The sequence below is a fragment of the Populus nigra genome, chromosome 7, assembly GCF_951802175.1.
Source record: "Populus nigra chromosome 7, ddPopNigr1.1, whole genome shotgun sequence".
Taxonomy (NCBI): Eukaryota; Viridiplantae; Streptophyta; class Magnoliopsida; order Malpighiales; family Salicaceae; genus Populus; species Populus nigra.
The window spans coordinates 22,351,451-22,366,928 of record NC_084858.1 but is presented as its reverse complement, the minus strand read 5'-3'; the positions used below and the strand labels follow the sequence as shown (position 1 = coordinate 22,366,928).

Sequence of the window (15,478 nt, the reverse complement as noted above, 5' to 3'; positions counted from 1 at the left end):
AGTTTAATGCTGTTCTGTATGCAGAGAGGAGTTATATTATATATAAGAGGTGGGCAGTGAGTAATTAATCTGAAAATTACCATCTCAATTGCAGCTTGCAGACAAGAGGACGCCCCCTGCTGATCAACTGAGAGGTTTCTGGGTTTGTAATTAATTAAAAAAATCAAAGGAGACAAAGGGGATTCGGACATAAGTTTTACCACGAAATATTATAATAAATCAACAAAAGATATATCGAGAAGACAATGGTCTAAACTCCTTAAATTCATTAGGCGGGACTTAATAATTCAAAAATAGATGGCGGGCCATTGGATTCATGTATAAATTATACATGGTTTGTAGTATGTGGGATTGCGCGGAGGAGAAAGAAAAAGGAGGTGGGCTGGCAGCACATGGAAGAGAGGAGTGGTGGGCATACAAAAATGTCCATGCATGCAAAATGGTTGGACAAAGGTAGATAAGAGTATACGAGCAATGGGGGGGGTTGTATGCGCATGCGTAGGTTAATAATATATAGGACAAGAAGACAATTGAGATTTGCTTATATTTCAAGGCAAATAGGCAGTGCCTGTGGATCTGTGCATGCACTACCAAGCCCTAGTGTGTGAAACACTCCTACAGAGATGGATTGCGTTGCGTGATGTTACAGACATACAGTTGGGAAGATTCCCCCCAGCCTCCTGCTGTTCCTTAACTAGAATTAATGGCGGAAAGATGAAAATTACTGCTACTGTCTATTGACGATGAGTGGACTGGTAGAGATCGAGTCTTCATAGTTCATACTCCGATCCCCTCGCATGCATGCCTGTACGCTTCTTTTCTTCTGTTCATCAAATAAAATAGTCAATAGTCCTCCTGATCCGATCATCCTTGTTATTAATTACTGTATAGTATATCGAGAATCTCTCTTTTTTTGTCCGAGAATTATACAGTACTACTCGGTTTATACCAACGAAGTATACAGTACTACTAGATGGACCCATGACGTGTGTGGATCCATAAATGTCCCTCACTTCATGGCCTCCTCCCTCGTGGCTCTTTGTTCATCATCATCAACGCTTTCTTGATCTCCTCTCTCTACTGCGGTGCCAAGCGTAGCGAAGTTTTGGACCAATGAAATAAACGGAGCAACTTTTGCTTCAGCTCAGTGGTGGTCCTGCTGCTGCTGCCGCCTTCAGTTGATGTTCATGGAAAGCACACTGGGCCGCGTGTTTTCTCTTAGTACAGTACGATACAATACGGGAGCAAAGGCCCAAGATGAAAATAACAAGACATATTCAAAACAGGCAAGGCCTGCCCCCCTCTTTAACACCAAACGGCCCCTAAACCCAATTATTGAACAAGTAGGGATTACTTTTTAAATTGGAAAGATAAGGCATTAATAATATTGCGTGGAAGGTCCAAGAATCATCCACGTGTAAACAAGAAGACTAAAGCGTGAATCTAACGCCCGCCCCCTTTGGAGGAGAGGAGAGTACACTAGTGCGTGTGTTGGTTGAAATTTCCAAGGCCGAATCTTTTTTATTTTATTTTCGAAAAACAAAAAAGGGGAAGAAGAATTCTAGTGTAGTAGTGTCGTTTGTAAGCAGTCCTTTCCTGAAAGTCTGTAACTCTTAACGACACGACCTCTCCCTGCCTATCTCACCGCTTCTTTGCTTTGCTTGCCTGCCTTCCCTTCCTTTTATTCTCAGATTCTCTATAATCTCATCTTTGCTTCATTATTGGTGTTATCATCATTGAAATTGAAACATTCTCTCTTTGTCTCTGCCTATCGTCACTGCTGCGACCTGCAACTCCTAATTACAGGTGCTTTCAAATCCCTTTCCTCCTTCATTTCGTCTGCATGTTCTTCTTCTTCTTCTTTACGATGTATAGATCCCTTAGCTTCAGTTTTTGTTCAATTCTTTTTTCTCTCTCTCTCTCAATAATAATAGTAGTAGCAACACTTCTGATATGGATTCAACCGAGAATCTCTCTGTTTTTTTTTTGTCTTGATTTTTAAGTTTAATTAATGGGTAAATTAACCCGATTTAGCTCTGAGCGAGTAAACCGATAGAAGAATTTGTTTTTGCGAAAATCTTCAATTATATCTTTTAATCCGATTAGGTTAGGTTATGCAAATGCAAATCTGAGGCGAGAAAGCTTTCTCTATGTACTACAAATTAGCTAGTTGCTTTCCGCTTTTTCAGAGTGTATTTCTGATTAGTAATTGATCAATAATTATATTTTTTTTTGATATTCTGGTTATAACTGGTTGTTATGCTTCAAAATAACACTTTGAATGTTTTACTCAATACAAAGATTGTGGTGCTCTTTGATTGCATACTGCAGCATATGTTTGATTGGTGCGAAAACACAACTTCAGAATTAACTGCGGTTTCTAACAATTGTAATGTGCAAATTTGATGGATGGTTAGGTGACGGTTTCTTGCACACTGCATATGCATGCGGTTTTCTAGTTTTTGATTGGGTAAAAGTGAATCAGTTATGCACAAGGATAATAACAACACCAGTGCATCATCAACGCCTATTGCTAGGCTCCGGCATCGTAAGCGTTCCAGTGAGGTTCGTTGCTCAAAGTTTGATATATTTTTGTTTATTTAGAGGACTGCTTCTCAACAACATAGATGTGCTGGATAGCTAGAGTGGTTTCCTTAAAAAAAAAAATGAAAAACATGGATTTCTATGATGACTCTTCTGTTTGGTCTCTTAGGCTGTTGGAGACGCTAGTAAAGAAAATGGTGACCGTTTACTTGTTAATGATCAGAGCAAATACAAGTCAATGTGGATCCGTGCTCAATCCACAATTTGGATGATTGGGAGCTTCGCGTTTGTTGTCTATATGGGACATCTCTATATCACTGCCATGGTGGTTGTCATCCAAATCTATATGGCAAAAGAGCTCTTCAATTTACTTAGGAAAGCAAATGAAGAAAGGCAACTTCCAGGATTTCGACTATTAAATTGGTAGGCAGACTAAATTTTATTTTCAAGTTAAAAATTTCTTTTTTTATGCTGTTATTTTATCAGGATTAAGTTGCATTACAATCCTGTGTCAGGCACTTCTTCTTCACTGCTATGCTATTTGTGTATGGTCGGATACTCAATCAACGTCTTTACAACACTGTAACCTCAGGGAAATTCTTGTATCAGCTAGTGATCAGCCTAATCAAGTATCACATGGCTATCTGCTATTCCTTGTACATTGCAGGTTTGTCATATATGTTACGTTTGTGCTTTATGTAAGAGCCTATTCCTGGCATTGCAAATTTGTTCCCTTTGCAGCGGCAGTTTGTTCTTGGCATTCTTCTGGCATTGATATTATAACTTGTAAAATCAACTCAGGTTTTATGTGGTTCATTCTTACACTGAAGAAGAAGATGTACAAGTATCAATTCGGCCAGTATGCTTGGACACATATGATTCTAATTGTGGTGTTTACACAGTCATCTTTCACTGTAGCCAATATTTTTGAAGGAATTTTCTGGTAATTTTTAAACTCTGACTGGAAGAGCTTTTTTAGCTTCCTCATTTGGTTATATTGGCATGCATCTTGTTTCCATTTTGTGGCATGATCCTGTCACTTTATTCTCCCAATGTCTGATGAAATCCTTTCCAACTTATTTTAACAATGTCTGGCTTTTCCATTGCTCATTTGAATGAGTTTGGAACTCCTGTTTGCTGAATACCTAGAGGGCAGAATTATGGAATCCTTTCAGAACTAAAATCCAATTGTTTCATGTCCTAGGGCGGGAAAAGAAGGGATAAAGAGCTATATGGTAATCCTTGTTACTAAGTTCAATGACACATATAAAGGACAATGAATGCCGGATACTAAACGAAAACCTTGTCCATGGAAAAGTTGTGTTAGTCAATGAGAGCATGTGGATTGTGGCGTCATGAAGTCATCTGCTGCTATTTTGTCCTTTCATTTTTCATGTTTTGTTTCATATTTGTTTTTTGTGGTACAAAAATCTTCTTTCTTGTGTGTGTTTAACAAGCTTAGTTTTCAAACATATGGTAAACACTAATGACAATCCACAGTTGCCAATTTAAGCATGTTAGTGTACCATTTGATCTCATATGCTATTCTTTATCTTATGTTACTGACTGCTTTTTTATTTTGTTCAAAATTTGTCTGCCTCTTGTGCTATCGATTCTTTGGTGCTCATGCATAGATTTTCTTTGTGCAATGTAGGTTTCTTCTTCCAGCAACCCTTATTGTCATCAATGACATTTTTGCTTATATATGTGGTTTCTTCTTTGGAAAAACCCCTCTGATCAAGTTATCCCCAAAGAAAACTTGGGAGGGATTCATTGGAGCATCTATCACAACAATGATCTCTGCATTTGTGGTGAGTATGGCTTCGCCTTCCTTTTTGCTGGACAACTTTTTGGGAATAAAATTAATTCTAATCACATTTTTCTGTGAGGATATACAAGAGTTATAGATGGATGTGGCTATGCTCACTGCATCATCTTGTGCTTTTATTTTATCTGAACTATGTGAGGGTTGCAACCATCGTAGTCACATATGATTCCTTTAGTTTTGCTTATTCTGTTTATTTCAAATCTGGAGCTTTCCCAATTTTTATTCATGTGATTTTATGATGTCCATAATTTGTATCTCAAAGTTTACCAGGTTTATTGACATTTTTCTATTGTATTGATTTTTGAATGCATTAAATAAATATAAAATCAGCAAAAAAAATTGAAAAAGAAAAAATTCCAGCGGTAAATAAATAAAATATTAGCAAAAAAAAAACTAATGTTTTATTGTTTGAACCTTTTTTTTTCGAATTTTTAATCAATTTTTATTTTTTGAAAATTGTAATAACAGAAATCTGACACTGTGTCCGACTCTCCCTTTAAAAGTCAAAATTAATTGACAAATGCTGCAAATGGATCAAACCTCAAGCATCCAATTGCCCATATTGTAACCTCAAGGCTGCCTTTGTCAGAAATTTGTCATTAAATCATGTGTACTACAATAAATGATGCGTTTAATTGTAAATAGAAGAGACCATTCCTTATTGCTATTTTTAACTAACAATTATTGGGGAAATGATCACGTTTTATTTTTTAGTTCCTTTTTGCTGTTAGAATTGTCATGGCCATGCTCATCACCTCATAAGTATTCTCGGACTCTTAACTGATTCTATGGTTGTTTATGCAGCTTGCAAACATCATGGGGCGTTTTCAGTGGCAAACATGTCCAAGGAAGGTAAATTGTTTTGACCAAATGTAAGTTATTACTGCATAATAGCCTAATAGGTGCGTTGTTCACTGTAAAAGAAACTTGTGGCTTTGCAGGATTTATCAACTGGTTGGCTGCAATGTGATCCTGGGCCTTTGTTTAAGCCAGAGTATTTCACTCTACCTGGATGGATTCCTCAATGGGTGAGTAAGCTGACATTCAATTAGGCCTCAGATAGTTTTGAGCTATGGACTTATCACACACCAGAGGCAATCAACCTCAAAAATATTGATACATTCTTGGTACAGCTTGAACGGTGTTGAACTTGGGCCTTGAATAGGAATGCATCTAGCATCTTATTTTGTTCTGATCAAAACTTTTTACATGTTATCTTGTTATTGTGTTTTTCTTTCTGAAAATTGATGCGATTACCTTGTCCTAGAGCCTTAGATCTGTTACCTGATAATTCCTCCACTATAAACCGGCACCACTAATTTAGCTATCAACGGTTTTGAATGCTAATTTTGTTCATCCATTTCAGCATATCAAAAGCAGTTTCAGAAAGAAATTTGGAAGTTACTGGACTGTGTTTATGTATATAACATGTTCTTGTACTTATTTAGTTCCCCTGGAAGGAGATCTCCATTCTACCTGTTCAATGGCACGCTCTATGTCTTGGTTTGTTTGCATCAATAATAGCACCTTTCGGAGGCTTTTTTGCAAGTGGCTTTAAAAGAGCTTTTAAAGTAAAGGTGTGCTCTTGTTCTTTTTGGCTCCAGAATTGAGGGGGAAAATGATGTTGCTATGCGTGACAGGCATTGCAGATGTTTATATAATCTTCTAACTTGTTATCTTTCATTTGCAACAGGATTTTGGCGATAGTATTCCTGGTCATGGAGGGATTACAGATAGAATGGATTGCCAGGTGAGATATAATGAAGTTTTAATTGTTTATACAAATGGTAGTTTGTTTATCTGGGAGCTCTTCTCAACTTCCATGTTACACTCATTGAACAATTGACTGGCAATGCCCAAAAAACAACATTATGTGCATTTTACTACCCTCTCAGTGATTACAAGTGATTGTCACATGATGTATTTAAGTTTGCTTGCTGCATAATTGTAGCAGCTTTAACAACAGATAAATGGCTACTGATTCTATGGAGCCATGCATCCATGTACATCGTCTTCATATTGAAAAATCATTTGATCTGATAATGTATGGATGTACTCACGGGATATGATTACTTGGAACCTTGATTAGACCAAAGCTTGTACTTTTGCCATAAACAGAGAGATACTAAATAGCAGAGATCACTTCTCAACCAAGAACTACAAAATTAAAGGTGTTGTAAGTTTATTGAAGAGTAGATGCCTGTTCTGTACTTTTTGTTTATCTATCGAGGCAGATTTGAAAATAAAACATGTAAATCAATAGAGTGCACTTCAAGTTCAGTGTTGATGTGTCATACATGCCACAGCCACACGTTTTCTTAACTGATTAATTTGATACTTTGGTATAGATGGTGATGGCCGTGTTTGCATACATCTATCATCAATCATTTGTTGTGCCTCAAAGCGTCTCTGTTGACATGCTCATGGAACAGGTGAACTTTTAAAAGTTGTTCATATTATTGGTTCATATTTCTATATATGTTCTTGTAGATCAATGAATATCTGTGTGCACTGTGTTACTGTTTTGTAGATACTGAGAAGCCTCGCATACGAGGAGCAGTATACTCTGTACACGAGGCTTGGGGAATTGATCCAAGGAAGGCCGACTTGACATCCTTAGATTTGCATAGTCTGCATCCATAGCATGCTTTAACTCCTGCCAGCATGTTTCGTACAAGGTGGCCTTGCACTGAAAGGAAGAAATGTTTGTATATGGTCTCATCTTTCCTATTTCCGGTGGACACATTCTTTAGGACATGCACTCTGTATAGTTTTAGCAGATTATTATGCAGTAACACTTAGGGATGGCAACGGATATTGACGGGTCGAGTTTTCACTGTATTCATACTCTATTCATTACTTATCGGGTAAGAATTTTAGATATTTAATACCTGATAGGGTATCTTTTTTGGGTATTCATTGATTGAGTACTATTTATTATTTCTTATAAAATAAAATAATATATACTTAAAAAATATAAATAATCATGCATGTATATGTATATAAATAATATCTATATTATATCCATTCATTTGGGCTGGTTTAGACAGTATTTATCGGGGGTTTGTGTAAAATTGTCATCGCCGGAAACACAATGAAATGTATTGGTGCTGTTGCTTCTTCTCAGCGTTACAGACAACTCCTACTTTTCTACCAAGATGAAGGAAGTGCTGATAGTGTTTTGAGGCAGCATTCATACAAGCCTAGAGATACGACTTTGTTGAAGTCAATTTTACAGTGCTCCATGAATCTGTTAGCGCACTTCAAATGAAGTTAAGAAAATCGCGAATGTCAATGACATCTTGGATGCCCGATGAGCTGATGGTGTTAATGCGAGTTGTGACTTTTCAGAACATCCTTAAAAATTTGAGCAGACCTTGATTTTACATCGTATGATTTTTCACTCTATTGCATTTAGATGACTACCAATGAGTAGTCGGAAAGCATATTTTTTGTTTCCTTTGGCACTCCAAGACTAAAGCTGACAGTATGCGTGGTGAGGACAGCACAATCTCACCATCCACACCACCGTCTTCATTACCCAAGTATAGAGCTAAACATTATAATGATAAGAACAACAAAGAAAATAAAAGAAGACGCAAAGCCTTCATAATCTTCAGCATTTTTGTTAGTTGAAACATGATTGTCTTCTATGCATCACCACCCAAAATTAACGATAATATTGAGTGCCTTGTGTCAGCAGCAGACTATTTATTTGATTGATAAAGCATGCCGTCCTCCCGCTTTTCAGCTGAAATATTGAGGGATTGCCTTCTTCGTACTCCAGGGCAAACAAAGGAAGCAGAAAAAATCACCCGTTTTCCTTCAATGGAAAACAGCTCTAACCGAGCTCACTATCAAAACTCTCATCGCCAACCACCTCAGTAATGCCGCCATAGGAGAAGTTACTTGGAAGGAAAAAGGATCCCATAGGAAGAATGATCAGGGTGATTAATGACTAAGTTCGCAACTTTCCAATCAGAAACGAGTCAAGTCCCTCAAAAGGAACGGGCAAAGTCAAGACTCTTTTAACCAAAATTCATGATTTCTCACGAGTTCAAAACAAATTCATCACAGTATTGTAGGTTTCTAGGACAGAAAAGGAAGCTATCAAAACCCAAACAATCTAACCTGAAACTTCCAGCAAAGCATACAAGTATTGTACATATTCTACTCAAACAAGAAAGATTTTCATGTTTGATTTTTATCCACCAGGTCCGTTTAGTTGAACACAATAGTGAATGATCCTTGCTTTCTTGTCTGCCAAAACTCCCAAGTGCCTCAAACAATGAGCAAAGACTAATAATTTCATTGTTTCACTTCTTTCATTGAGCCTTCGGTTTCTCAATCTTCACATATGGAAGAACGCCCATAAAATGGACCACTTTGGGGGACCATCCCCGTTGCTGAGCACGGCAGAACATCAAGAACGTGTTTGCAAAGTATGAATTAAAACCCATAAAGACATGCCACAAAGCATGACCCTGTGGGTTTATGGGCCAACTTGATATCTCCTTGCAGAAAATACGATCAAAAAGCCAACACAAAGTACCAATGAGAAGGGTAGCCACATACATCTTTGCAAGCCGCTTAGCAGTGACATCCTGTGTATAAATGTAGTACTTGTACATTCGAGGGATGCAGAGGATGCAGAGGATCGCATAATGCACCTTGAAGCCAATTCCAAAACGCACCACTGAATGGACAGCAGCAAAAACAGCACCATACAGAAAGAGGAAGGTCGGCATTGTACTGCGATAATGCCAATCCGGTGAGTGGAGGATGTACATATATAGGAGCATTTCCCATACCATGGGGGTTTCATCACTCTGTTGTTGCCTGGAAATAAATTTCAACTATCATCTTCTGGCGTGAATCTCAACAATAAAAAACATTCATGGAAGTTCAATATACTCACTCCATATAGGTAAGCATAAAAAAGTAGAGAGAGAGAGAGAGATCTTGTTGATTGAGGGGCGTCATTTCTAAGTGTCAGTGGATTGTATTTCGACAAGAATACGAATGTATTGCACTAAGCCTGCAGCAATGGCGGATGTAGAAGAAAATACATCATGAAGCTGAGCCGTTTTTATCTTTTCAGGCATGCAAACTCTTTTAACCAGACATGTATACTATTGAGAAAGCTATCTGTTGGATGACTGCCAAATGCCTCCATGTGGACTTGAGGCCGCAGCAAAAACAGATCTTTCCAAGTACTCTCTTTCGCTCCCTGAAGTCAACTCCTAATATGAACCCTGTACCACTCTATTCATGTATGTAACTCATGTAAAAAAGGATGATTAGATTTTCACACATCCCGAAAAATTCCCTTATCTGCCATTCCTAATCATGTACCTTTTTGGGCATTGAGCCATCCAACATCATCAATGCCTTTAAATGAGAGAGGGTGGGATAGCCGGATAGGAGTTGACTCCAGGATATAGAAAATAACACAAACATGGAATCTAAATCAACTTTTTGAAGAAAAAAGATATCATCTTTTCTAATAACCGCTGAAAGAAAGCAGTGATGCAATTTTGAATTTCCTTGCCTTCAGAGGGCAGAATAAGAAGTTTGCACTGTGATGTAACACAAACATTTCTCAGAGGATAAGTCATACAAAAGTTCACAACCATTATGGCTCGATGAGCTTAGCCTATTTAAATGTTTTCTCCACGACCTATGCACCAGCAACCCTACTTATGTATACAAATGATAATCACTAACATCAATCTTTTTAGAGCACACCATAGATACAGAACCAGGAAGAAGCCTATCCCAAATGAAAGGCAAGAGCAATGGTTCAAACTGCATCTAATGACCATCTACCGATGATGATGATGATTTGTGATAAGGACAATTTATTTGTGACTTGAAGACAAAAAAGTAGTAACGGAGCTGCCCGATAAAGACCGCATTGCCAATGTAAACCAGCAGAAAATTCAAACTAAAGGATTTTTATTTAGTTGGGAAATTCAGAATAAATTATCACAACTGCCAGCATATGATGCATTCTATTCAAATTTTCATTCATCAAGCTATCAGGTGTTCTACCAGCAAACATGAGAGACCTATCCATAGATAAAAAATTGTAAAATAAGAGATCATCGGTGTAAAAGATGAAGGGGAAAAAAAACAGAGAGTAATGCTTACACATGTTGCAAGGTGGCGTGGAAAATCATGCTTCCAATAGCAAGTATCATGTTAGATATGTGGAGAACACTAAATCTCTTCTCAAACCGCTGCCTCAATGCGTTTATAAGGCCAATGAGTGCCAAAAGAATGCATGGTATATTAGAAAGGGTGTTGTAGAATTCTGCAATATAAGAAGAATATGCATAATTCTTCTCACAGCACTCGGTTGTAGACGTGACAGGACCCCAGAAGCTCGATATTCCTCCCTCAGCCATTCTCGCTGAAGTATGCTTAAACTTTGAAAAGATTGGACAAATTCTCTAATCTCAGTAGGGTGTAAACAGAATAGATCAAGTGTCTGCAGTTTCAGCAACCCAAAAATCCAGTTAGACAACGTAACAATGGAGAAGATTATTCATGAAAAAATCGAGAGCACGGCCGAACAATCGCAGGTTTTTCTTTTTCGTTTTGTTCATGTAAAAAATTCATTTAATTTGCGCTCGAAATGTGAAAAAGCGTGCATCTTTGCCGTGCAAAGGTGAAGAAAACAGGCAGGAGCTCAGGGCTCGTAGTGATATACAAACAGGAAGAGATGAGATAGAACTGGGGTTGAGCCCAACTCCAATGATGATCAAATCTAGTAAATAAATAATCAAGATTTAAGAAAAACAACGATAAGATCCAATCCAAACCATCCCTCGTAATTTGCTTTTAACAAGAATGAATGAATCAAGCAAGCAAGATTTTACCTTGAGGTAGTTGAAATAAAAAAGAGAGGATATGGTGATGAAACTGATTGTCTGTGGTGGGCTTAAGAATACATGTCTCCGTCTCCGTCTCTGTCTGAAATGAAAGCTAACAGACAAATAACTTAATTAATTAATAATCTGGCGAAGAAAGCAGGGCAGGGAAGAGGAGGAGGAAGGTAGGAGAGGAGAGGAGATTCTGTTTTCGGCATTTCGAGAGGCAAGGCAGCAGCTGCAGCACGCACGATCCGAAGAACCAGAGAAACAGTAAAATCTTTCCTCTTTTTTAATTTAGCGAGGCTACTTTTGACTTTTTCTCGATTGCTTTCGTCGTCGTTGTCTACGCGTTCGCTCTTCCCTCTATGTTCTGCGAGTCAAAAATCAAAAGTGGCCTCTCTCTCTCTCTTGATGCTGATGCTTTACAGCTTTTAGTCGGCAAGTTCCCGGGCCTCTATATCATGCAGCATCCCATTTAACACCCCAGCTCAAGCCCATTTAATTTAACACCCCAGATCAAGCCCATTTAACACCCCAGCTCAAGCCCATTTAACACTTCTCTGCCTGCCCTAACATCTTGGGTCAGAATTTACCATTAAATTAAGGTGAAGTCACCAAGCATTAAAATTGAAGCCGAAAGCTCTCTTTTTTTCTTTTCTATTTAATGTTTTTTTAAACCAAATATATTTTCAAATCGCATCTAAATATGCGTACATATGCAAAATAATAGGTGAGGAGAGTCTCCTGTAAAAAGGTTGTTGTTGTGTGACAAATTAACTCATTATGGGAAGCATGTATGTATGTAGGTAGGAATATTAAAAAAAAAACTAAAAGAGATCAGTGAATCACTATAAATTGTATCTAAAATTACTGTGGATTGCACTGTTTACGTTTAAAATTCATTGTTGCGATAAGTTTTGGCCAGTTTTCTTTCACTGTTTTTTCATTTGTTTTGTTAGGTACATGACAACATCCTTACCATATATTTTTATGTTTTTTTTACATGTTACAGCTTTCCCATCTCTTTGTTTTTTCTGGTACAAACGCATCAGAGAACGCCTCACAAATAAACCAAAGAATACGTTCATAATTCTAGATCCATCTCAATTAAAATTAAAAAAACACTAAAAGGGCTTAAGAAAACATTATAGCCACAAAGTGTAAATACTGTGGACTGGATCAATTCTTATCGCTTGAAGGTTTGCTTTAGTGTTTTCTCATGCTAAGTTGGAATTCATGGAGATTTATTCCCTGTTGGTTTGTTGGTGTAGAATGAGAGTTTTTAAGCTGTTAGTTCTCGGCTGTGTGTGCTTCTATAGACGTGGGTGTGGCTTTAAAGCTGGGCTGGCTGATGGCTCTATCCAGGAGGAACATCGTCTTGGTTTCAAGAAAAACATTGGGCATTCTGAGTTCATTCACTGTAGCTTTAAGCAGTGTTTCTCATGGGAAGTTTGTTCTATTTCACAACATGTTTTGTTTAATTTCTTCTATTATTTTTATGTGTTCTTCATTGGTGTGTTTTCTTTTGTTTTAGAGAGCATAGAAGTGGTCACCACGAGAAAATCTAGCTTGATTTTAGGAGTCCTTTCTTCTGGATTATATGTGTTCTCATTATGCTACATTAAATGCAACGCCCACTTGGTTAGATTTGATTGAGAGAGTAGGTGAGTTATTTGTGATTAGTAATTTGGTCAGATTTTATATATTATTGCAGTGATTAACTAACTAGTTTTGGTTTGTGTTTTCTTTTGCTTTAGAGAGCAGAGACGTGGCCACCACCAGAAAAATCTAGCTTGATTTTAGGAGTCCTTTCTTCTTGATTGTATGTGTTTTCATTATACTACATTAAATGCAACGCCCACTTGGTTAGATTTGATTGAGAGAGCATGTGAGTTATTTGTGATTAGTAATTTGGTCAGATTTTGTATATTATTGTAGTGATTGACTAACCAATTTTGATTTTTTTAAAATTAATTTAATTTCCAGTTTGCTTTTTTATAAAATATCACTTGACGGTGAAGCTTTATTTATTAAGTGGCTTGGCATAGATTAAAAGGTTATTTGTAGTTTTTACATGACTGGTCTGCTTGTATTTCTCTGTGCTGGTACGCTTTTTTCCAAGAATTAAGGTGTTGATATGCATTTAGATGTCTCAGTTGAGGTAGTTGAGAGTGGGTTGGTTCAGCATGCTGATGAAAGAAGAAGAGGAGTATGGTTTTAAACTGTTTCAGCTGACAGACATTTAATGCACGTTAAGGTTGGCATGTTGCTGCCATTGTGATGTGCAGTTTTTCTTGAGCAGGAAATGTGGAGACAAAGTGAAGGGCTGATTTGTTAGTTTAGTTCTGACTTGGAAAAGTGATGGGTTGTCCTGTTGGAATATTTTTTAAGTAATTTATTTCATATATATATATAGTTTAGTTCTGACTTGGAAAAGTGATGGGTTGTCCTGTTGGAATATTTTTTAAGTAATTTATTTCATATATATATATATATATATATATATATATAGTAGGCAGGCATGTTCCCTTTTCCATTCAAAATTCGCAACATAAGCATCGGGCAAATTCTTGAATCTGTAATGGGATAATTAATTAGGACAAGGTTAGTGATCTTCCCTCATGCACCTACCCCCAATCACTGTCCGGTTCAAGGTACCATATATACTACTACTACTACTTAATTAATATATCCAGCTTTGTATTTATTTATTAATTAATATTCTTATATATGTATATATATATTATCTCTATGATGGAAAGTAAATGACTTGAGGAAACCTCAGTTTAGTCTCGAACAATTAATTGGCTCATTGAAAGTAGAGAGGAAGCTGGGAGTGTGTGTGTGTAGACTAGATTCATTGAACTTGGACATACGTGTGTGTGTAGATTCATTGAACTTGGACATACGTGTGTGTGTGTAGACATCCTAAGAACTCTGCAGTACTTGTCTTGTCAGAAGAGCAGTACCGCGGCTATTTTCCACGTCCAAGAATATATATAGGAAATTAATTAAGGAAAAGCATGGCTGGAAAATATGTATCCTTGATCTTGACATTCATAATTTACTTATTACGATTAATTGCTCAGCCTGTAGTCCTTGAGCAATCCAATCCTTGACTACTCGAGCTTTATTGGTCATGCATGCATATCACTGATCAACCCATGCACCTCTAATCTCTGCCATTCTCGTTAGAACATTATAATTAACAATCTCCCTTAATAAAAACAAAACATTAAATATTGATAACAGATCTTGATAAGCACTATCCGATTGATCGATGCGTTTGAAATTATTTCCAAGGTTAATTAATAATTGAATTTTAAATGAAATTCAAATCTAAGAATCGTATAAAAATTATAAATTAGAGATCACCTATCTTCAATCTATAATTTTCTTTCTAAAGAGGTGAAATTATAAATTAAAACTAATTCCTTTAATATACCTATCTATGCATGATCTCCTCTTTATCTGCTATTAAAAAAAAGTAAAAAGTAACGTATAAAACAAAATAAAATGAATTAATTTTATCTATTTTAAACATGAATTCTTCAATTTATCTATCAGTTAAATTCAAAATAATCACTATAATTAAATAAATTCAATTACAATAAAGAATCGATTCCGACAACAGCTATATATTCTTATGCTATTATATTCTAATTCCTTGGGGGTATCGTATAAAGTATATATTATTGTTATTGTTATATATTGTTACTGTGCTCAAGGATCACCTTAAGTGATATATATGTGTACATGTTGGGTCATGATGAACAATTAGCGTAGAATATACAGAGCTATGCATGCAGGCATCTCCCGAAAGGAACCCAATCAAAACCTTTTTAATTTTATAATTAATTAAAAAGAAGGAAAAATAACCGCATGTGTGTGAGTCATTCAAGTGAGTGAGCTGTGTTGATCGAGTAGTTAGACTCAACTCCATAGATTAGAAAACGTATTTAAAGAGGAGAAGTCAATAAACGCATGCACATCCGGCCCGCGTATCGTTTTAATTAAGAAATAAAATACTGAAAATCAAGCAGCAGCAGCTTCTCAGGTAGCCAAATTTAGAATATGGGCGCCGACAGGCAATGCATGCGTGCCAATTAGACAATTATGAACCTAGACCTTAAATAGTAGAGAGATTCTTTCAAGATTAACGTTATCAAGCCCACATACACACATGGACACAGTCATATATAGTCATAGCTAGTCCCACACACTTCAG

The 15,478-nt window shown here is 36.8% G+C and overlaps 2 protein-coding genes across 5 annotated transcripts; one reads left to right on the top strand and one right to left on the bottom strand.

Annotated features, from left to right (window-relative positions):
* Positions 1-1,545: 1,545 nt before the first annotated feature.
* Positions 1,546-7,291, top strand: LOC133700217 (phosphatidate cytidylyltransferase 2-like). 4 transcript variants are annotated; one of them, XM_062123760.1, is made up of 12 exons: positions 1,546-1,806; positions 2,486-2,565; positions 2,768-2,967; positions 3,060-3,211; positions 3,346-3,487; positions 4,199-4,355; positions 5,177-5,224; positions 5,314-5,400; positions 5,821-5,949; positions 6,066-6,122; positions 6,721-6,804; positions 6,903-7,291. In XM_062123760.1, exons 2-12 carry the CDS (start codon positions 2,488-2,490, stop codon positions 6,981-6,983), a joined length of 1,215 nt encoding a protein of 404 aa, XP_061979744.1. In that variant the 5' UTR covers positions 1,546-1,806; positions 2,486-2,487; the 3' UTR covers positions 6,984-7,291. The 4 variants fall into 4 exon arrangements, with proteins under 4 accessions (XP_061979744.1, XP_061979743.1, XP_061979742.1 ...); XM_062123759.1 differs by having other exon boundaries at positions 2,418-2,565; XM_062123758.1 differs by having other exon boundaries at positions 1,547-1,806; positions 2,714-2,967.
* A 1,107-nt stretch (positions 7,292-8,398) lies between these two features.
* Positions 8,399-11,661, bottom strand: LOC133700218 (alkaline ceramidase). The gene is made up of 3 exons (XM_062123761.1): positions 11,257-11,661; positions 10,526-10,865; positions 8,399-9,211 (listed from the first exon to the last, which is right to left on the bottom strand). The coding sequence occupies exons 2-3, from the start codon at positions 10,780-10,782 to the stop codon at positions 8,698-8,700; spliced, it is 771 nt and encodes a 256-aa protein (XP_061979745.1). The 5' UTR covers positions 10,783-10,865; positions 11,257-11,661; the 3' UTR covers positions 8,399-8,697.
* Positions 11,662-15,478: the final 3,817 nt, after the last annotated feature.

Bases quoted from the DNA above. Each gene is read 5' to 3' on its own strand.
- LOC133700217 (XM_062123758.1), top strand. From the start codon at position 2,488: ATGCACAAGGATAATAACAACACCAGTGCATCATCAACGCCTATTGCT. The intron at 2,566-2,713 runs GTTCGTTGCTCA...TTGGTCTCTTAG, and splicing joins ATCGTAAGCGTTCCAGTGAG to GCTGTTGGAGACGCTAGTAA. The intron at 2,968-3,059 runs GTAGGCAGACTA...ATCCTGTGTCAG, and splicing joins GGATTTCGACTATTAAATTG to GCACTTCTTCTTCACTGCTA.
- LOC133700218 (XM_062123761.1), bottom strand. From the start codon at position 10,782: ATGGCTGAGGGAGGAATATCGAGCTTCTGGGGTCCTGTCACGTCTACA. The intron at 9,212-10,525 runs GTAAGCATTACT...ATTTATTTCCAG, and splicing joins CACGCCACCTTGCAACATGT to GCAACAACAGAGTGATGAAA.